At 43.9% G+C, this 22,359-nt stretch overlaps 1 protein-coding gene across 1 annotated transcript; it reads left to right on the forward strand.

Moving 5' to 3' along the window:
* Positions 1-8,727: 8,727 nt before the first annotated feature.
* On the forward strand, positions 8,728-16,801 carry LOC114042821 (leukocyte immunoglobulin-like receptor subfamily B member 3). The gene is made up of 11 exons (XM_027861553.1): positions 8,728-9,125; positions 9,398-9,411; positions 11,098-11,178; positions 11,303-11,602; positions 11,924-12,223; positions 13,936-14,214; positions 14,640-14,750; positions 14,887-14,914; positions 15,081-15,157; positions 15,264-15,301; positions 15,688-16,801. Exons 1-11 carry the CDS (start codon positions 8,728-8,730, stop codon positions 15,817-15,819), a joined length of 1,758 nt encoding a protein of 585 aa, XP_027717354.1. The 3' UTR covers positions 15,820-16,801.
* Positions 16,802-22,359: the final 5,558 nt, after the last annotated feature.

The raw sequence follows: 22,359 nt of genomic DNA on the forward strand, positions 1-22,359 counted from the left end.
TGAAATTCCTTGTTGTTATTTTGTTATCACCTATAGATATTTATTGCACATTTAGTAGTTCTTTTATGAATTTAGATGTTAAGTCCTTTGGAAAATATAATCTTAATAATGATATGGATTTGATGTCTGCAAGTTTCTTTCTGTGCAATGTAGTTCCCTTGTTTGCCCCTTTTTATGTTTGAAATGCTTATTTTTGATATTTCTTATGGCCTGATGGCAGCTCCTGCTTTTTTGGATTCACTTAGTGGATAGTAATTTTTTCATGCCCTAATTTTTATTCTGCTTTTGTGCTTTTTACATGTGTTTCTTCTAAGCAACAAATTGTGGGTATGTGTTTATAGATCCAATCTCTCATTCTTCATTTCCTTAAAATATTACTAACTTTTGATTTAAAATTCTGACAGTTAGGTTTGTATTTTACTCTATTTATCTTTAATATTTTCCCCAAATGGAATTTCAACCTCTTCACAAAAAATACAGGATTATGTATCTTCAGTTATTTCACCTTATTCCATTTGAATGTTATCTACTTTTTACCAGTTCCCTTCTCATCAGCCTCAACATGAACCCACTACCATGAACAAATGGTCATCTCTTTCCCTGGCTTTAGAGTTTTCCTTATTATTTCCCATTTCTTCCTTGCTTTTGTCTAATTATTTACTTTTTCCACTCTCTTTTGCCCTCAGTTAAGTAATTGAGGTGTAACCCCTTCCTCTATTGACTTCCAACTTTTTTTTCATTACTTTAAATGTCATTTTCTGTGCATTTTTTGTAAAATATGATAAATTCATCTCATTCTCTTCATGATTTAAATTATTTTTTCTTTCTTTAATCTTGGCCACATGAACCCATAACACCAGGTTTGGACATTTTCATTTGTTTCCTCTCAGTGTCCCTGGAATATTAGTGATAGGTGACAGTGATCATTAATACTCCAGGATTCCTGAGACAAACTGGGGAAAGATAGCTTCCTCAGGATTCTTCAAGGATCTAGGAAGAAAAGCTATGTAGTACCTAAATGGATCTATATAAGTACTCCTCAAATGAAAAAAGAAGTACTCCTGGTACCTGGGAAATGTATTACACCTTCTGGTATATGGGCTGTCTAATCTTGAGTCCATTTTCCATTGCACTCTGTGTGTACTGAGGAGAAGGTTTGCCAAAGACATTGGGGGGGTGTACCAATGTTTTGTGCCAAATGTTCTTATTCTTTCACCTGAATAAGTACACTTTTCAGAAACCTAATTACCTTTACCTGACTATTTGTTATCAACTGATAGTATGGGGACACACTGATGGGGACTCATTAGCAATAGCATCAGAATCCTATCCCTCCCCCAAACCATAGGTCTGCATTGGTTATAAACCCCAAATTCTCTGGTAACATTTACAGACTTGGAATATTTTTAACTCTCTCTCTCTCTCTCTCTCTCTCTCTCTCTCTCTCTCTCTCTCTCTCTCAAGCTAGGCAAAGGGGTTAAGTGCCTTGCCCAGGTTCAACAGCTAGTAAATGTCAAGTGTCTGAGGCCACTTTTGAACTCAGGTCCCTGTGACTTCAAGGCCAGTGCTCTGGCCACTGTGCCACCTAGCTGCCCCTATTTCTTTTTCACTCCTAGATATTCCTCCTCCTCCTCTGAGATTCACAATATCCAAATCATTTTCTCAACCCAACCCTAGTTTTTGTCTCTACTAATTAGCAAAACATTAACCTTCCTCAATGAGTTTTATCCTGACAGGCTTCTTCCTTGGCCCAACTTTTCTAGTCAAAGAAAAAAAAAACAAAGGTAAAAGATGAGAAGACACCCTTATCCCACTTCTCAGCCAAGGGGAATTCCATGAGTTTTATACATTGCACATATTTTTAGATTTGTATTATGTACTGACTTGATTTGCTACTTTTCCTCTTCTTTTTCTATTTTTCCCTTAAAAATATCATTACTTTTATGGGAAGATGCTTTGTGAAGGAGAAGTACCAATGACATACTGGAAGAAATACTGAGGAAGTAAAAATTCAAAGATATTAATAAAAAGCTATTTTAAAAACAAACATACCAATGCTATAACCCAGTCTTTTATTAACCAAACTAAATCTATCTCAGTTCTTTTAATCTGTCCTCATATGGAATGTCCTTCCATTTTCCAGCATTTAGCAAATCACTAACATTTCCTGGGCTCCTGTTTCCTCAGATCCCCACTGAGTTCCCTTCTCTCAGCAGATTTATGATCATTCAGATCCCCCTACACAGGATTTCCTCTAGTTTATCCACAGTCTTCCTGCAGGATCACACTCACCACTCACCGCAGTACTCTGGATGTGGTCTGACATGGGCATGATACAGTAGCACTATAACAACATGTGCTCTCAACACCACTTCTCAAAATGCAGGTGATGATATCTGCAGTGGTTGGGGCTGTTGTCTCACCACATGGTTTACATGTCAAGCTTTCCATTCACTAAAACCACCAGATTGTTAGATGAAACCTGAGGGTGATATTTTCACTGTACTGTTACATGTGAGTGTAAGTATACATGTACGTCAGTACCTATATGGGGATATATCTTGGTTTGGACCATCTATTCTATCTGTAATGCTCTCCTCCATGACCTTTGCTTCACAGGGTTCCTCCCTTCACTGAAGACCTTGCTCACACACCATCTTCAAGATCAAAGCTTTCCTGGGGACTTTCAGTGTTAAGATGGTGGAATAAAGAAGGAACCCTCTGCAGCCCTCCCAAATTCCCCTGCAAAAGACTAGAAAATTCCTCAGAATTGATCTAGGAGCAGGGAAGCAGCTTACCTGCAGTGCAGGAAAGGTCTGTATCACTGGGGTGGGAGTGGAGTGAAGTATAAGAGCAGCAGCAGCCAGCCTCACAACAGGGGGCCTGCAGCAAGGCTCCAAGGCTGGGGCAATCCACTAGTGAGGCCCCACCCTCATGCAGATCAGCAGTCCCCTAGGCAAGTGAGGGGTTTGCAGCTTAGCAAGGCCCACTCTAGCCACCCACCCCCAGCACAAGCCACCAGCCAGGCCTGACCAGCAGTGAAGTCCTGCCCTGGGGCTGGCCAATAGAGACACCCCACCACTGGGGCCTAGGAGCAGACAGATGCTGTTCCCATTGCAATCCAGCAGCAGAACCTCACCCCCGGGGTACATCAGCAAGAAGGTCCCTCCTCCAGGGCCAGCCACCAAAAATACACTGTTACCATAGCAACCCAGCAACAGGCAAGTAGCTAAACCCCACACCCACGGGAAGCCAACAGGGAAGCCCCCACATACACACTTAGTATAAGCCAGAAGTGAAGCCTCTCCTCCAGTGAAAACAAGCTACTAGGCCCTGAAACTTAATGAAGGTCAGCAGGAAGATCCAGAGACTCAGCACAAAAAGCTTGGAACAGGGCAGGACCAGAGCCCAACTCTCACACAAAAACACCAAGTCACCAAAAAGCAAAAAAAAAGAAAAATAAGCACAAACAAACAAAAAAGAGCTTGACTATAAAAAGCTACTACCATGATAAGTATCATCAAGGCATAAACTTAAAAGAGGACAATAATGTCTAAGTGGATACATGTGAAGTCTCAAAGAAAAATGTAATTTGGTCTCAGGCCCAAAAGGAATTCCTAGAACAGCTTAAAAAGAAGTTACAACAGTAAATTGGAGAATTAGAAGGAAAAATTGGGAAAAGAAATGAGAGTAACACAAGAGAATCATGAAAAAAGAGTCAATAGCAAAAAGGATATACAAAAATTTATTGAGGAAAGTAACTTCCTAAAAAATAAAATTGGCCAAGTGGAAAAGGAAATACAAAAGCTCACTGAAGAAAATAATAAATTTAGAATTGAACAAGTACAAACTAATGACTCTATGAGACATCAAGATATGATGAAACAAAATAAAAAAGTAAAAAACATGAAGAAAATCTGAAATATCTCATTGGAAAAACAACTGACCTAGGAAATAGATCCAGAAGAGGCAATATAAGAATGATTGGACTATTTGATTGGACTATTTGAAAGCCATGATTAAAAAAAGAGCCTGGGGGCAGCTAGGTGTCACCATGGATAGAGTACTAGCCTTGGAGTCAGGAAGACATGAGTTCAAATCCAGCCTCAGAAACTTGACACTTACTAGCTGTGTGACCCTGAGCAAGTCACTTAACCCCAATTGCCTCACCAAAAAAAAAAAAAAAAGCCTGGACAACATCTTTCAAGAAATGATCAAAGTTAACTGCCTTGATATATTAGAACCAGAGGGCAAAATAGAAATGAAAAGAATCCACCAATCACTGCCTGAAAGAGATCACAAAATAAAAACTTCTAGGAATATTATATCCAAATTCCAGAGTTCACAGATCAAGGAGAAAGTATTGCAAGCAGCCAAAAAGGAATAACCCAAAATTTATGGAGATAAAGTCAGGATTACAAAGAATTTGGCAGCTTCCACATTAAAGAACAGGAGGGTTTAGAATATGATATACCAGAAGGCAAAGAAGTTAGGATTACAACCAAAAACCAATTACCCAACAAAACTGATGTAATTTCATTTTTTTTTTTTTGGAGGGTGAAAGGAATGGACATTTAAGAAAATAGAGCACTTTCAAGCATTTCTAATTGAAATAAACAGAGCTGAATAAAAAAAATTGTCCTCCAAATACAAGACTCAAGGGAAACATTAAAAGGTAAAAAAAGAAAAGAAAAGAAAAAAACAAGAAAGAGAAAACATAAGAAATTCAATAAAGTTAAAATGTTTATATTTCTATGTGGTAAGATAATATTTGTAACTCTTAACAACTTTATTCCTGTGAGAACAAAAAGAAGAAGTATATGTAGACAGAAGAGAAAGAGGGGGAGATTGAATGGGGTAAATTATCCCAGATAAAATTTGGAATAAAAAAGCTTTTATAATGGAGGGGAATATGGAGGAGTGGCAGAAAAAGCTGAAACCTTACTCTCATCAAAATTGACTCAAAGGGGGAATAACATACACACTCAGATGTATATACAAAAATCTATCTTACACTATAAGGAAGTAAGAAGGAATAAGGACAATAGAAAAGGGAAAGAGGACTGATAAAAGGGAGAGTCTATTCGGGAAGGCAGTGATCAGAAGCAAAATAACATACACACTCAGATGTATATACAAAAATCTATCTTACCCTATAAGGAAGTAAAAAGGAATAAGGACAATAGAAAAGGGAAAGAGGACTGATAAAAGGGAGAGTCTATTGGGGAAGGTGGTGATCAGAAACAAAACACTTTTGGGGAGGGAAAAGATAGGGTATAAGACATGAGGGGCAATTAAGAAGTGAAAAACAGCATGGATGGAAATGCAAAGTTAATTAGCAAACCTATAAATATAAATGGGATGAACTTATCCTTAAAACAGAAGCAGATAGCTGAATGGATTAAAAACCAGAATTCTACAATGTGTTGTATGCAAGAAATACATTTGAAGCAAACAGATGCTCACAGGCTAAAGGCAAAAAAGTTTTTGCACAAACAAAACCAATGCAATGAAAATAATTAGGAAGGCAAAAAATGGAAAAGTTGTTGCAACAAGTATTTCTGATAAAGGCCTCATTTCTCAAATATATAGATAACTGAATCAAATTTAAAAAATATGTCATTCCCCAACTGATAAATGGTCACAGGATGTGAACAGGCAGTTTTCAGAGAAAGAAATCAAAGCTTTCCATGTGAAAAAAAAATGCTCTGAATCACTCATGGTCAGAGAAATGTGAATTAAAACAATTCTGAGGTACCACCTCACACTGATCAGAGTGGCTAAAATGACAAAAAAGGAAAACGTTGGATTTTGGAGAGGATGCGGGAAAACTGGGACACTGATATACTGTTGGTAGAATTGTGAACGCACCCAACCATTCTGGAGAGCAATTTGGAACTATGCCCAAAGGGCTGTAAAACTATCCATCCTCTTTGGTCCAGAAATACCACTGCGAGGTCTATATCCCAAAGATATCCAAAAAAGGGAGAAGAACCTATCCGTACAAAAATATTTAGAGCAGCTCTTTTTGTGGTGGCTAAGAATTAGAAATCAAAGGGGTGACCATCAATTGAGGAATGGCTAAGCAAGCTATAGCATAAGCTTATGAAGTGCTGTAAAAAATGATGAGCAGGCAGACTTCAGAAAAACCTGGAAGGACTTCTATGAACTGACGTATAGTGAGTGAACAGAGCTGGGAGAGCATCGTACACAGTAATAGCAACATTGTTCAATGAAGGATTGTGAATAACATAACTACTCTCAGCACTACAATGATCCAACACAATCCCAAAGGACTAATGATGAAGTGTACTATCTGCCTCCAGAGAAAGAACAGATATTGAGTGAATACAGACTGAAGTAGGCTATTTTCACTTTCTTTCATTTTTTCTTTTTGTCTTCTTGTACAAAATGGCAAACATGGAAATGTTTTATATAATTTCACATAATCTATATCTGATTGTTTACCATCCGGGAAGAGAGGGGAATGGATAGAATTTTGAACTCAAAATTTCAAATAAAAAAGTTAAAAAATAAAAGAAATCTTTCCTGATTCTCCAGCCTCTAGCACCTTCCCTCTCAGACAAACACATATCTATGTCCCTGCATACATTTATTTTGCATTCACCTGATATAAATTTATTTTGCATAGACATATCCCTGTGTACATGTTGTCTAACCTGAAAGAATGGAAGCTCTTTGAGAAGACTTTTGCCTTTGAATTTCCAGGAGTCAACTTAGAGTCTTCTCAATATTCAATACTTACTAACCGTTTATGACTGATTGTTCATCAGACAGGACCAGTGACCATCTGACCTGCCATCACGCATGCGTACTCATCCTTCTCTTCCATCTACAAGGATGAAAATTAAGTCAATCTCACTTTTTACTGAAGAGAAGGGATAACTATCTGACCCAATACATCCAGTCAAGATTCTGAGTCATGGGCTGCCCATGCCAAAACTATCTGACTCTTCTATCATGCCTAATTGTTTCAATTTCAGGGACTCTTGGGTCCCAGCTCAATCTTCTGGAAGCCCTTTTCTGGCATTACGAAACTTCCATTGAAGACAGAGTGCTGCCTTCTCTCAAACAAGTCCTTATGCATAAATGTTTTGTCCTAAAATATAGTTTTTGCCCTCATCAGGAGAATATAAGCTCCGTGAGAGCTGTACTATTTCTTTTTCTTTCTCTTTGTGTTCCCAGCACCTATGACAGGTCCACCATATAGTACAAGACTAACAAACGATCATTGATTTTCATCTGAGTCTTGTCTAGGTGGGAGGCTGCCTGCCTGCTCTGATCCAGGGAAGGACTGAGTGATGATGTGCAAGGCAGCCCAGAACTGGAGCTGTTGTCCTGAAGGGCTTCTGGGACATCCTGTTCAAGGGTCAATGTTCAGGGTAGGTACAATGCCTAACCAAACTGCAGTCAGAGTAGCCATCGCCATGGCTGGCCATTCCTGAGGTGACAGAGGCTGCCATTGTGGGGTCCTACAGGAGATGCTTTGACTGAGCTTTTGAGATACCTGGGGGTCAGGGGCAAAACATTTGTACAATGTTTGGTGCCAGATTCATGACTTTAAATGATTTGAAGTCTAGAAAACCTGAGTGCAAAACCTCCTGTAGACACTCATTAGCTGTGGGATCCTGAGCAACTTAACCTCTGTCTACCTCAGTTTTCTCATCTGAAAAAAATAGTGAGAAAATTGAGCCTATTCCCCAGGTTGTTGGGGGGGGATCAAATGAGAAAATATTTGAAAACTATTTTGCAAAGCTGAAAGTGCGTTATAAACGATAGCTGTCATTGTTATTGAGCAGAAAATGGGACTGATCCAAAAGTCACATGTCACATGTAACATGTGCCCACCAACCAGCTGAACCAAGGCTGTGAGGCTGAGACTCTGGGGCCATGGAATGCCCTTATACCTGGTCTTAGTCCTTTCAGAGTGAGGCTTTTTATGGGGGCACTAGTCATTTCCAGACAAGTCTTGGTATTTTGGCCCTGATCCCATTCAGTGGTCTTCAATACTAGATAGCCATCAGAGCCTTTGGTCCTTGTCTTAACTAACCTTAAGACATGCTGATCCCCCCAGAGCTAAGCCTTGAGGGACCATGGTCTTTCTTTCATTAGTATAAGAGTGGAAATTGAGGGGGCTGGCTTGAAGGGGTGTAAGGCTAAGTGCTGGCCACCACATCCTGGGCCAGCCTCCACTCCACCTACCTTTTCCCCTGTGCACAGCTGAGGCTGGACAGCCCAGGCCACAGCTGAAGACCCACCATGGGCCCCATAGTCACATTCCTGATCACCGTTGGTGAGCCTCTAGGGTCAAGCCTGGGGAGGGAGGAACATTTGGACAAGGTCCTTAGCGCCTCATGCTGAAGGGCAAGAGGAAGCCTATGGAGGAGAAAGAACCTTCTTGGGCAGAGCCAGACCCCAGTGTCTGCTGAAAGGGCTCTTCCTTCATATTCTGACCAAAGCAGACTGAGAGGTTCTGGGACTTTGGTGAGAGCTAGGGATGGGGTCAATGTGGGCTGGAGGAGAGGCATCTATAACCTGAGCTTCTCTTACAGGGCTCTGTCTGGACAGAGTGGTGACGGCACAGATGGCTGAGTCCTGCCCCCAAGATCCCACTGTTTTCTTTTCCTTCCTTGTACCAGAATAATCCAGGCATCTAGTTCCAGGAGAAGCAGGGATGGAAAGGGGACATTGTGTTCAATGGATGGGATGAATCAGGGAGGGGCTTCAGAATCTGCTGGTGAAAGAAACATGAGGCTTGGAGAAATCTCCAGGATTAGGGACTCTGTTGCTTTCTCAGATGCCCTTCCTAGGCCCACACTCTGGGCCATCCCAAGTCCTGTGGTCCGCGGGGCAGCAGATGTGACCCTTAGGTGCCAGGGTCACCTGGGGAGTGACCAATTCCAGCTCTGGAAGGATGGAGAGCTCAGAGAGGAGAGAAATGCAACCTGGCAGAAGGCAGAGTTCGTGCTCAGGAATGTGGATGAATGTAGAGATGCGAGAAGCTACAGCTGCCGCTCTGGGCAGGGATCCTGGTGGTCAGAGCTCAGTGAAGGCCTGGCCATGGTGGTGACAGATGAGGGGCTGCTGGTCTACAACCATCCCTGGTGGGAAGGAGGACAGTCCTGAGAGATGACATTGATAGTGTGGCAGAGAGGTCAAACACCTGTCCTCCTAGGTCCTAGTTGGGTGACTGTGGGCATGTCCCCAGCCATCTGTGGATCTCAGTCCCTGTTCTATGACATAAAGCTCATGGGTTGAATTATCTAATGAGGTCATTGAAGCTCAAACCCCTGTGATTCTTGGGACTGTGTACTCCAAGAGGAGAGCAGGAGTGGTTCTTTCCCTAAACCTTTGGGAATTCCCCTTTGTGGAACAGGTGGCACCTGACAAGTGGGTGATGAATGAGAACAGGAGAACCAGAGAAAAATGTCAGGTGAGGGGTGCTGGTCTACAACCATCCCCTGGTAGGAAGGAGGTCAGTCCTAAGAGAGGAGCCCCAGACCCTTCTCTGGAGGGGTCCCACTTATAAGTGGGACAGCCCCTCAGGCTTGACTACCTGCCTCCTCTTAACACCTCACCCCTCCCTAGGTTGTTGGAATGCCTGGCTCCCCAGCTGACACTTTGGGGGCATAGGTACGATTCTGAAACTTTTCCCCTCACTAACACTGAAAGCATGAGAGCACATGCACTATATTTCCCTTTTATAGCTGGGGAAACCGAGGCCTGGAGGGGAGGTAAGATAAGTTGAACATGTCAACAGGTTCTTTAATGTGAGGGATAGGATTTGAACCCATGTCTCCCATGGCCAAAACCAGGGATGTTTCCCCACCTGGTCAGTGTCCCCGGTGACCCAGCCAGGAGAGCTGGGTGGCTCCTCCCTCACAGGATACACAGCAGCCTTTGGGAGCAGGGGCACACAGCTTTTACAGAGCAAACTTTATTTAGATAAATTTTTCCTGTCTCCTCTAAGGCCCAAACTGGCAACATCCATCCTGTCCAGGTGTGTCTCCCCTTGTTCCCTTTGCCCTCATTACATTCCCATCAGCCTGGACAGATGACTCCATCACCTGTCTTCACGTGCTATCGCTCAGTCTTTGCTCACACAGTTCCCCCTGCCTGAGATACCCTTCCCACCTTCATCCATCACTTTCCTACACATCCATAAAGCCCAACTTAGATCCTGGCTACTTCAAGATGCTGTCCCTTATTACATCAAGTGGCAATCTCCTGGCCCTTGGCCTTCCCAGCATGGTGCCTTCCCCTTTCTAGAGCATTCAATCTAACATCAGGGTCCTTCCCCCACCCCAGGATGCTGTCCATCTGGCTTGTGTTAGAAAGTAGTCTGTTGAAGGGGTAAGGAGCCTGAGCTCAGGGGCCTGTGGCAGTGGATTCAAACATCTGCTCCCCCAGGTCCTAGGGGGCTGATGATGGCCAGTCCTCAACCTTCTGTGGACCTTGGTTCCATCTTCTGTGATCTGAAGCTGATGGACTGAGTTGTTTAAGGACATCATGTATGCTGAACGCCCTGTGATCCCTGAGACTGGGAGTTCCTGAGGACAGCAGGGTTGCTGCCTTGCCTAAACATTTGGGGCTCTCCCATCGCTGACCAGGAGGCTCCTGATAAGTGAGTGATGAATGAGTGGAGAAGAACTGGACAAAAATAAATTCTACACAGAACTGCAGAGGGAGCCCACATCCTCTTCTGCCAGCCTCTGCCCACCCAGGGACACACACAGTTCTGCCAGCTCTGCTCTGGCTTCACTGACAGGTGGGCAGGGGGTGGCAGGAAAAAGACCTGGCACCAGGCAGCCTTGTGGTGAAATGGGTAGAGCTCAGGACTCGGAATCTGGGTTTCTAGCTAACTACCCAGTCATAGGGTTATTGGGAGGACAGAGCTTTGCAAATCTCAAAGTGTAACAGAATTTGCGAGTGATGGTGCATTAGGATCCTGCCTTGGTCAAGCAGGGCCAGGGTGTAGAGACAGAGCTGAGTTCCTTGGAGGAGGTGAGAAGAGGGGAAGGTAGAGGTGGTGATGTCCTCTGCCCCTGTCCTTCTCCCATCCTTCTCTGCTCGCAGAGCCTTCCTGGGCCCACAACATTTTTCTGAAGGTGACCCAGGAGCCCAGTTATCCAGCCGTGAACAGGCCGACAGACCTGGGCAAAGGGAAATGTCCAGGGCCCTCAGCCCACCCTCCCCATTCCCAGGTATATTTCAGGGAATGATTTCAGGGGATTAGGAGAAGAGATCAAATCCCTAAATTTCTTCTTTTTTCTTTTCACAGGAGCCCTCCCCAAACCCTCCATTTCAGCCTCACATGACTCCACAATATTCCCAGGGGCAACAGTGACCATCTGGTGCCAGATGTCATCACAGGCTCCTCCTCAGGACTACAGTTGTGCCCTGCTGGAGGCAAAGAGCCTGGAGCCCTTGCAGCAACACAGCCCAGCAGGGACTTGGGCTGTTTTCTCACTTCTGTCTGTGAGGCCTGAGGACACTGGGAGCTACAGCTGCATTTACTACAAGAAGAAAGCCCCCTTCAGTGGGTCCCATCCCAGCCAGGCTGTGAAGCTGACTGTGCTTGGTGACTGGACTTGGGAACCCCCAAATCCCCAAACCCATCCCCCACATAGGGGCCAAGAGCTTGGGGGACAGTATAAAATCCTAAGAATTCTGAAGGTTTGGTTTGGGGAGAGGCTGGAGGAGGCCCTGGGACCCTCCTATGTTCTATGCAGACCAGCTTTGGGCCCCAGGATAGTAGGGGTGCTCCCAGCTCTAGGCAGGCTCCAGACAAGAAAGTGAGAACAGAACTGAAATTGTTGTTGCCCCTCTTACGAAGAAGTTGGGGGAGGGGTCCCTGAAGGGTCATCTCACTCTGACATTTGGTATCTCTTCTTCTGCCCAGGACAACTCCCCAGGCCCACTCTGTGGGCCCAACCTGGCCTCAGGGTGGCCCCAGGGGCCAACATCACTCTCTGGTGTTCAAGGCCCAAGCTGTCTTCCCTTGAAGAAGTGACTTTCACTCTGTGGAAGGCTGGGACCCTGTGGCCCTTACAGCAGCAGGCCTCAACAGATCTCTGGACTAGCTTCCTGCTCCCATCTGTGAGACCTGAGAACACTGGGAGCTACAGCTGTTCTTACAGGGACAGGAGAGCATATGCTAGAGGATCAAAGCCCACTAAGGTCCTGGAGCTGGTGGTGACAGGTGAGGGGGGGATGGGTCCCAGAATAGCTCTGAGCATGACCCCTCTGCACTCTGCCCAGACAGGGGCCTCACAGAGACAAGGCATGGTATCTATACAACTAGCTCTGACCAGGGGCCTGTCAGGGCTCTGGGGTCTTGGAAGACCTGAGGCATTTCTATTCTGATCTAGACTATTGGGAAGAAAAGGGATGGTGGGGACTGAGTTGGGGATTAGGAGAAGAGTCACAGAGACCCAGAACAGAAAGAGGCCTTGGAGGTTCTTGAGGCCAAACCCTCCCATTTCCAACGAGCAAAGTGAGACCCAGAAAGAAAGGACTTGTCCAAGATCACACGAGTGACTGAGCCTGGAAATTAGCCTGAGCCTTCTCACTCCTGGACAATGATCTGAGCCCAGGTTTTAGGCTGAGCCCTGGGACCATCTGTCATAGCCCAGATGAAAAGTGAGGGACCATGACTTTCCCTCCCATAAGTCAACAGCTGCATGAGACCATAGGCTGGGTGAGCTCCCTCAGGTGTGAAAATCTCCTTAGATTCCTAGCTAGCTACAGCTGGAAATGTATGAGCAATCTGCTGGTCAAAGCCCTCATTTACAGATGAAATAACTGAGGTTCATGGGCAACTAGGTGGCTCAGTGGACAGAATGCTGGACTTGAAGTTAGGAAGACTCATCTTCCTGAGTCCAAATCTGATCTCAGAACCTTGTTAGCTTTGTGACCCTGAGCAAGTCACTTAACCCTGTTTGTCTCAGTATCCTTATCTGTAAAATGAAGTAAGAAAGGAAATGACAAACCATTACAGTATATTTGCCAAGAAAAACACAAATGGGGTCATGAAGAATTGGACATGACTAAAAACACAACTGAACGACAAAACTGAGACTCAGACAGGCCCAGTGGATGGCCCACGGTCAGAAGGGGACTCAGAGTGTGAGTAGGGATTTGACCCAGGTGTCCTGACTCCAGGCCCATGTTCTCCCTCTCACAGGATCTCTCCCCAAGCCTTCCCTCTCAGCCACCCCAGGCCTTGTGGTGGAGCCTGGGATGCATGTGACTCTCCAGTGCCGACAGCCCCCTCAGACATTCCTCAGTGCCGTGACCTTCGTTCTGCTGAAGGTGGGGACCCCCCAGCCCCTGCAGAGCCAGAGCCCAGTTGGGACCTCAGCTGACTTTCCCCTCTTCTCTGTGAGGGCCCAGGATGCTGGCAACTACAGCTGTGTCTATCACAGGGGGATGGCTCCATACCAGGTGTCTGAGCCCAGTGAGGTCGTAGAGATCTGGGTGACAGGTAAGAGTGTGTCCAGATATGCAAGGCATAATGTAGAGGTTTGAGACTCGAGCCTGAGAGGCAGGCCAGAAACCTAGAGAAGGAATAAGAGTGTGGGACGAGATTTGTGGGTACTTAAGGAAGGGGAGAACGAAGGTGAAAGGATGGACCAGCTCAGGTATGGCTCCAAGCTCAAGGGGCAAAATAGAAGGAAGAAACCCTACCTTCCTTCTAGGTGGGCCCATAGACCATCTCAGGTTTAGCATCCATGCCTCTCCAGGGAAGAACGTTTTGGGCAAGGAATGACCAAAGGATCAAAGGAAGTGAGACCTGGTGGTCAGGGAGTTTTTCAGGGACCTCCCCTCTCTTGTTTACTCCCCCAATTCCACCCCTATTACAAGTGTGAGGGGCCCCTCCAGAACATCTCTGGCCTCTCTTTGGGTTTCCAGATTCTCTCCCCAAGCCTTCCCTCTCAGCCTGGCCTGGCCCAGAGGTGGCCTCAGGAGCCAACGTGACCCTCCTGTGCCAGGGGCCCTCGTGGAGTGGTAGCTTGGTTCTGCACAAGGATGGAGATGAGAAAATGTTGCCAAGCACTCAAGATGGGGCCAAGTTCTTCCTGACCCACGTGACCCCCCAGCACTCTGGCAATTATAGCTGCAGCTACCAGCTTCCCACCAATGGAAGGCTCTGGACAGAACACAGTGAGCCCCTGCAGCTTAGAGTGACAGGTGAGAGGAAGAAGCCCACCAGAGGACACACTGGAGGTGCCAATGGTCATTCCCTCCTGCAGCTTCCACGCGGAAATGACATCAAGGCCTTGGCTCTGGCCAAGAGACACGGGATGAGAGACAACAGTAACCTTGATATTTTCCTCAATTCCAATGCCACAGAGAACAAGGGTGTGGGCTGGACATGAGGCTTCCCCCCATACTCCCTGGTGACCCACATATATCTATCCTTTGGGGTTTCTGAACCCAGTTCCAAGGGATAAGCCCACTGTGAGCAGCATTTGTGCCAAACTGGTGGATGGTGGTGGTGATGGGTGTCTCTGGAGGGAGATATGATGAGAAAACAGAGGGACAATTCCAGGGGCAAGGTGAGGGTCCCCTAAGGATAGTGACTTAGGAAGATTTTTGTCTCTCCACCACCCCAGGTTCACAGCCCAGTGACACCCTCATTATCATCCTCAGCTGTGTTTCCTCCCTCCTCCTCCTCCTCTGCCTTCTCTTGCTGGCACTCCTCTGCCAAGGATCCATCCGTGTGGGTGAGTGTGGCAAAGAAAGAGTGAAACCCCTCAGGGTCTGAAGGAATAAAGAGGTGGGTAAGGACTGAGACCTCGATTTCCTCCTTTGAGACCTTCCCTGACCTGGCTTCTTCCCTTCCCATGTCTCTCTCACCAGGGTCTTCACAAGGAGAGAGCCCTAGGAGGTAAGGAGACTCCACTCATCTTCCCACAGTTCCCTGCTCCTTCCTTGCCATGTAACCCTGGACCCTCTGTCCTGCACAGAGTCCCTGGTGAGGAAAGGAAGCTCACAGAGCCTCCCAGGGTGGACTCTCTCCCCTGATCCTATTTCCTCCCCTCTCCTTGTCTCAGGTGTCTTTCTTTTCCTTGCCTTTCTTGGACTACCTGCCTGCCCCATCAGCCTGAGGGCCCCAGAGAGGAGACCCTGTGTAGGTGATCTGGGCAGGAAGAGGGTATGATAATGGGTCAGGGGGTTGCTATTGTGGATTGGAGTCCTGGGAGCCGTGGGAATGATGGGACCTTTCTCTAACTCAGATACAGAAGTGGCCAAGAAGAGACCAAGAGAACGATTGGTGAGTTAGCCCATCCTGTCGTCCACCAGGAGGACTCCGTTTCATCCTTAACCACAACCTTTCCCCACAGACTCTAGGCCCACAGTTGCACCACTTCTTAATCTTACTAATTTTTTCTTCTAGTCATCCAATGTGAAGACTCTGCCCTGGGGATCCCTTAATTATTTGGGGCAATTTGTTAAAGACTGCAATCACTGTATGTCAGTATCATTTATGTCCTTTGAAATTATAAGGAGTTCATTTCACATAATTAAAGGAATGAGACTAAGAAGGCATTCCTAGCTTTCATCAGACAGTCTGTGAAAACATTCATGATGCACCAATCAATTAAGAAGTCCTGCTCCAAAGTCACTCACTGTTCTCTTTACCTTGTATTTCTTCTTCAGGTCACCAAAGCTGAAGACCCCCAGGGAATGACCTATACTCAGCTGAACATTAGAACCTTGAATGAGAGGAAAACTGACCGCATGAAGACACCGACAGAGCCCATCATCTATTCCACTGTGCCCAGGGACTGAGGGTTTGGGCACCTTTCACAGAAGAAATTCTCTCCCGTCCTCTCCTCCCCCATCTTCTCTTCTCCCATCTGCTCTCCTCTCCCTCACCCCTATTTCATTTGTTTTGTGAGTACATCTTCCCCAGGTTTCTATCATTGAGGAGCCATGATGTTTATTGGGGTTATCCATTTCTAGATTTGTGCACAGCAAGTACAGCCATCTATGATAACGAGAAACATACAAGACATATCTGGAGTAGAAGTTGGCCAGTCATCTCAAAGGGGAAGTTATTAGCATTTGTGCAGATCAGGAAATGTCTTCTGAACTAGACTGGATTGGAGCTGAGTTTTAAAGGAACCCAGGCAAACGAAGAGGCAGATTGGAGGAAAGATGACATTCCAGGCATGGGGACAGCCACCACCGAAGCATGGAGTTAGGACACTGTTGTGGACAGGGGCAAAAAAATTGTCTTTTGTAGATGTTTCATAAAGTGGAGTGAAATGACGTGTAAGGAGATTGGAAAAGGAGGAAACTGCTGAGGCTCACCCCCGCACTGCCATCCTCCCCTCATCACTCACACTCCTCTCGTGTATCCAGTCTGGTGCAGGTCTATGTTTTCCATCTCTGTAACATCTCTTGGACATGTCCCTTTCTCTCCAATCACACAGCTACTACCCTGGAGCTCAACTCACACGTGGTCTATTGCAATCGCCTGCTGGTGGATCTGCCTGCCACCAGTCTCTCTCACTCCAGTCCATCATCCACTCAGCCATCAAATTGATGATTCTGAAGTGCAGGACTGACTATGTCAGTCGCCTAGTCAGACACCTAGTCAATAAATCCTATAAACGCTAGGATTAAATGTGAAATCCTCTGTCATTCCAAGCCCTTCATAACCTCCCCCATGACCTTTTAACTCTTCTTACACCTTATATCCTCTCACTTGCTCATGGTACAGGTGCCCTTTGGATCCTTTATTGATATTCATGGAGTTCAGTCCCACCCCACCCCCAACCAACCATTATTACAGACTTCTGTACTTGAGAGGACAATTAATAACACTTTTATCTTCTTACATGTGGTGAAAATTTTCATGAGGACTCCCAAACCAATCCATATCAACTATTTTTGTTCCCCAGTTATATGTTTCTGTCATTTTTCCCTAGATAATTTTCAAGAATGAGAGCATGGACTGTTGTATTTTGTGTCTTTGTATCTCAGGGACTAGCCCTGTAACTGGTAAGGACTTGACATTTAATAAATGTATGATTGATACTTGCTGTGACTGTTCGTTTTGCATTTGGGAGCCCCATGAGATATTTAGTTGAGATGTCCAAGAGGCTTAGTACTCATTGGTTATCTAGAGAGGGGAGTCATCTGCAGAGAGATGAGGACTCAGCCCATGGGAGCTGAGGAGATCACCAGGAGGGAAAATGGCAAGAGACAAGAGTAGAGATGGTCTATGCTGGCTCATGGATGACCCCAAAGTAGGAATCTCTTGGAATATAGGCTAAATGGAGAATTTAGGGAGGGGACAAAGATTGATGGGTCACACCTGAGGAAGAGAGCCCCCACGTCTACTCCTGCTCTTGGGAAAATACTTTCCTGATGGTCAGGGGGTGGAAGTCATTGTGCACAGTGGCATTTGTTTGTTTATCTTGGGCTAGATGAACAAGGAAAGGTTCTTTATATTTTTCTAATTATTTAAACTTACATACATAATCAGACATCAAAATGAGAGCATTTTCATACGCCCAAAAGAGCACAAAAAGAAGGTGGTTTATGAGCACGTGTATTTCCATTTCTCACCTTTTCTTCCTTTAAATATATATGTGTGTGTGTACTTATGTATGCAAACATATATATATATATATATATATTCCCTCTGTTACTTTCCAAACTGCCCTGCCGCGTATTCCTCCTTCTGAACATTCTCCTTTTCTCTTCTGTGTATTTTTTAAAATGTATGAATGTCCCCTCTTTTTAAACATTGCTATTAATGTCGCCTCTGCCTATATCCCAGTCAACCCTAAATAAAAAAAGGAAACTTGTACTAAATAAGTGAAAGAAAAATGAATCCAGATGGTAGTCATGCTCACAAATATATATACATATGCGTGTATATGTGTGTATATATATATATATATATGCATTTGTGTCTCTTGCTTCTCAGTCAAAAATTGGATTCAATGCTTCATCAGCAGTCCTCTGAATTTTCTCATTGCATTGTTCAGGGTTCTTAAGATTTTCAAAGTTGTTCTTGTTTGTAATATTGTTTTCCTTGAATAAGTTATTCTCCTGGCCCTACTTCCTTCACTCTGCATTAGTTCATATTACCCAGGATTCTCTGAGTTCATTCATTTGCATTTTCATCTGGTGCAATACCATTCCATCATTTTCATGTGCCACAATCGATGCAGCCAGTCCCCAGTTGTCTAAAGGACAGTCGAGGACACCTCCTTAGATTCTTGTTCTTTCCTTCTCTTTCCCTTTGAATTCCCTCTCAGGACTTGAAAGTGAGGCTTGCTATTCAATATTTCCTCCTTGCTCTGATCCTCCCTCTTAACCAACTCCACCCCAATCATTGCTTATTTCTCAATTCAGTTACCTGCATAGAAGTGAAAAATTGAACCCAAGAGAGCTGATATGGACCCTGAGAAGTGGGGAGCAGAGAGAAGAAAAAGAAGAGGGCCACGGTCAGAGCCCTGGGGAGGTGGAAGGATTATCTGGCAAAGTAAACTATCTAGAAAATCATCCAACACTTGTGGAGAGAGAGGACCATGGGGAATATGAGAAGAACTTAGAACCATAACACACTGTTCCTACGAGGTTTGAAACAGAAATGAGAATTACAAGGGGAGAATGTATGATCCCCACAGGAAAATATAACAAGAGACTCATAAACATGGATCACACTCTCTCACCAATGCAAACAGTGTTTACAGAGGAGAACGGTCACACAGAAAAAAATACCTAGCAGTAAAGAATATTAGTCCCACATAGGAACTACAAGTTTCGTAAGCTCCATATACCTGGGAAAATCTACAACTTTGGTGGCTAGCCTTAATAACCTTGATCTTTGTAGAAAATGGTATAAAGCAAAAGAAACAAATTTCAGATGATGAAACTTTTTCCCAGTTAAACATGAATCTCATTCAGATCATTCAGCTCTGGAGTTTTTGTTGGTCCCATGTGGCCTAAAGACAGTGTGTTGGGTACCTCTGGTACAAAGTATGAGGGTAAAGTAGAAGTTCAGAGTTATTTTACCTGACATTTCTCTCGTTCTTAACGATTCGGAGCAATTTTTAACAGGGTTGTTGATGGTTTCGATTTCTTTAAGAGCCTCACACACACACTTTAACCATTTTTCTGTTAAGAAATGGCTCTTGGCCTACATGTACACAAATATTTATAGCAGCTCTTTTTGTGGTGGCAAAGAATTGGAAATTGAAAGGATGCCCATCAATTGGGGAATGGCTGAACAAATTGTGGTATAAGAATGTAATGGAATACTATTGTGCTATAAGGAAATGATGAACAGGTTGACTTCAGATAAACATGGAGAGATTTGTATGGACTGAGGCTGAGTGAAGTGAGCAGAACCAGGAGAACGTTGTACACAATAACAGCCACGTTGTGCAATGACTAATATTGATAGACTTAACCCTTCTCAGCAATACAAGGATCTTAGACATTTCCAAAGGCTTCACGATGGAAAATGCTATCCGCACCCAAAGAAAGAACTATGGAGTTTGAGTGCAGATCGAAGCATACTACTTACTATATTTTCTTCTGTTGTGTTTTGTTTCCTCTTTCTGGTCGTTCCTCCTATTGGTTCTAATTCTTACCTACAATGTCACTAGTGTGAAAATATGTTTAATAGGAATGTGTATGTATGGCCTATATCAGATTGTGCTCCATCTTGGGGAGGGAGGTGGGGAGGGAGCAGCAGAAAAATTTAAAATTCAAAAGCTTACGGAAGTGATTGTTGATAATTCAAAATAAACTGATTAAAAATGAAAAAAAAAAGAAATGGCTCTTGGGGCTGCTAGGTGGTACAGTGGATAGAGCAATGACCTGAAGTCAGGAGGACCTGAGTTCAAATCTGGCCTCAGACCAAACACTTGACACTAGCTGTGTAACCCTGGACAAGTCCCTTAATCCCAATTGCCTAAAAAGAGAAAAGACAAAAAATGTAGGTAGCCGAGCACCTACCATTTTTTTAAAAATGGCTCTTATTGGTATATTTCTATTAATTACCCATACATCTTGGATGATTGCCCCTTATTACAGAAACTTACTACAAAGATTCTTTTTTTCCATTGTAAACTGATTTCCTTCTAATTTTAGCAGAATTGATTTGGTTTGTACATAGCCTTTTCAATCCCCTGGTGAACAGCCTCTCCCTATACTAAAATGCTCCTGTCTAGATTCTTTACCCAGCATCCACCAACCTCGCTTTCTGTCTCTCTATTCTGACTTGGACTGGACAAAATAACTCACTGGTATTTTTTTTCACCCTGGAACTGTGACCAGGTTCCCTCCTCCTCCATGTCCACGAACTCTGGTGTGCTTCTGTTCCTCCTTGTCTTAAGACCAAGACCCACGACTGTCACCTGGATCCAAGTATAGGTAATGCAATAGAGTTCTGCCCACATTGTCTGCAAGGCTCCCCTATCACTTTTTCTCTTCAGTTCTCGGACCCCTTTACCATCTATGGGATGTTAGTTCCAGAAGCAGCTACTACTGCTGATTCAGTTGCCCCCAAGGCCCGCTGCTGCTTTGCTATGGCACAGTCTACTCTGGCACTGCCTGAAAGGGACTGCTCCACTCTCACCCCAGTGTGACACATTTTTCTTTTTCTTTTTTCTTTTTTTTATTAATTTATTTTTAGTTTTCAACATTCACTTCCATAGGCTCTTAAGTTTTAAATTTTCTCCTCCTCCCTCCTCACCTCTCTCCCCAAGACAGCATGCAATCTGATATAGGCTCCACATATACATTTTTATTAAGCATATTTGCCCATTAGTCATGTTATAAAGAAGAATTAGAACCAGTAGGAGGAACCACAAGAAAGAGGAAACAAAACAAATCAGAAGAGAAAAAAAAGAGCAAATAGTATGATCCAATCTGCATTCAGACTTCATAGTTCTTTCTCAGGATGTGGATAGCATTTTCCACTATGAGACTTTTGGAGATGTCTTAGATCCATGAATTGCTGAGGAGAGCGAAGTCTATCAAAGTTAGTTCATACAATGTGGCTGTTACTGTGTACGACGTTCTCCTGGTTGTGCTCACTTCACTCAGCATCAGTTCATACGGGTCATTCCAGGTTTTTCTGAAGTCCACTTGCTCAGCAGTTCTTATAGCACAATAGTATCCCATTGCATTGATACACCACAACTTGTTCAGCCATTCCCCAATTGATGGGCATCCCCTCAATTTCTAATTCTTTGCCACCACACAAAGAGCTTTTATAAACATTTTTGTACATGTAGATCCTTTTCCCATTTCTATGATCTCTTTGGGATACAGCCCTAGAACTGTTATTGCTGGGTCAAAGGGTATGTACATTTTTATAGCCCTTTGGGCATACTTCCAGATTGCTCTCCAAAATGGTTGCATCAGTTGTGACACACTTGTCCTGCCAACCTTCTAAACTGTCTTAGGCTAGGATATTGTTTCATCCCATTCTTTTGTGTGTCCTGCTGCTCCAGAATTCATTTTGAAGCATTATTTAAAGTTTCTTTTGAGGAGTTTTGGGGAGACCTCAGGCTAGTCCCTGCTTTTTCTCCACCATCTTGGCTCCACCTATTGATACTTTTTTTTTCTTTGAAGGGTGTTAGAGGGCAAGTGGTATGAACTACTTTTGTTCCTACTACTCTGCTATGTTGACACCACGTTTTTTCCATCATCTCACTTGAGATTCTTCACCATTTCTGTAACTCTTGAAGAATTTCGTTATAATTTGTCTAATTCTACAAAGAAATCCTTGGTAATTTAGTTTATATTGAAATGATAAATTAATATAAATTAATTCATTTCACTACTGAATTTTTTATTCTATTAGCAAGACTCAGCTGTGAGCAATTTATAGGCATCATATAGTAATTGAAAGAGAGCAAATGTGATGCCAACAAGACCAGCATTCAAATCCTATTCTACCACATATTGGCTCTGTCACCTCAGGCAATTCATTTAACCTTTCAATGCTCCAGGCAACATTGATAAGAATCTAAATTCCATAGGGCATTATCAGTTGCATTGGTAGATGGAATTTCCTCACCTGGGTATTCATTTCTTTTATCTTTAACATTTAATAGTATTTTTTTTCAAATTACACATAAAGATAGTTTTTAACATTCATTTTTATAAGATTTTGACTTCGCAATTTTTCTCCCTTCCTTCCCTCCCCCTCCCCAAGAGAGCAAGCAGTCTGATATAGGTTATACAAGTACAATCATATGAAACATATTTCCACATTTAGTCACGTTGTGAAAGAAGAATCAGAACAAAAGGAAAAAATAAACATGAGGAAAAAAAAGTAAAAATAGTATGCTT

This window comes from Vombatus ursinus, unplaced genomic scaffold (assembly GCF_900497805.2).
Source record: "Vombatus ursinus unplaced genomic scaffold, bare-nosed wombat genome assembly UNPS02000819.1, whole genome shotgun sequence".
Classification (NCBI taxonomy): domain Eukaryota; kingdom Metazoa; phylum Chordata; class Mammalia; order Diprotodontia; family Vombatidae; genus Vombatus; species Vombatus ursinus.

Coding starts and splice junctions, on each gene's coding strand:
- LOC114042821 (XM_027861553.1), top strand. CDS start 8,728: ATGAATCAGGGAGGGGCTTCAGAATCTGCTGGTGAAAGAAACATGAGG. Junction 14,215..14,639: donor CCTGCAGCTTAGAGTGACAG/GTGAGAGGAAGA, acceptor CCACCACCCCAG/GTTCACAGCCCAGTGACACC. Junction 15,158..15,263: donor CCCCAGAGAGGAGACCCTGT/GTAGGTGATCTG, acceptor TCTCTAACTCAG/ATACAGAAGTGGCCAAGAAG.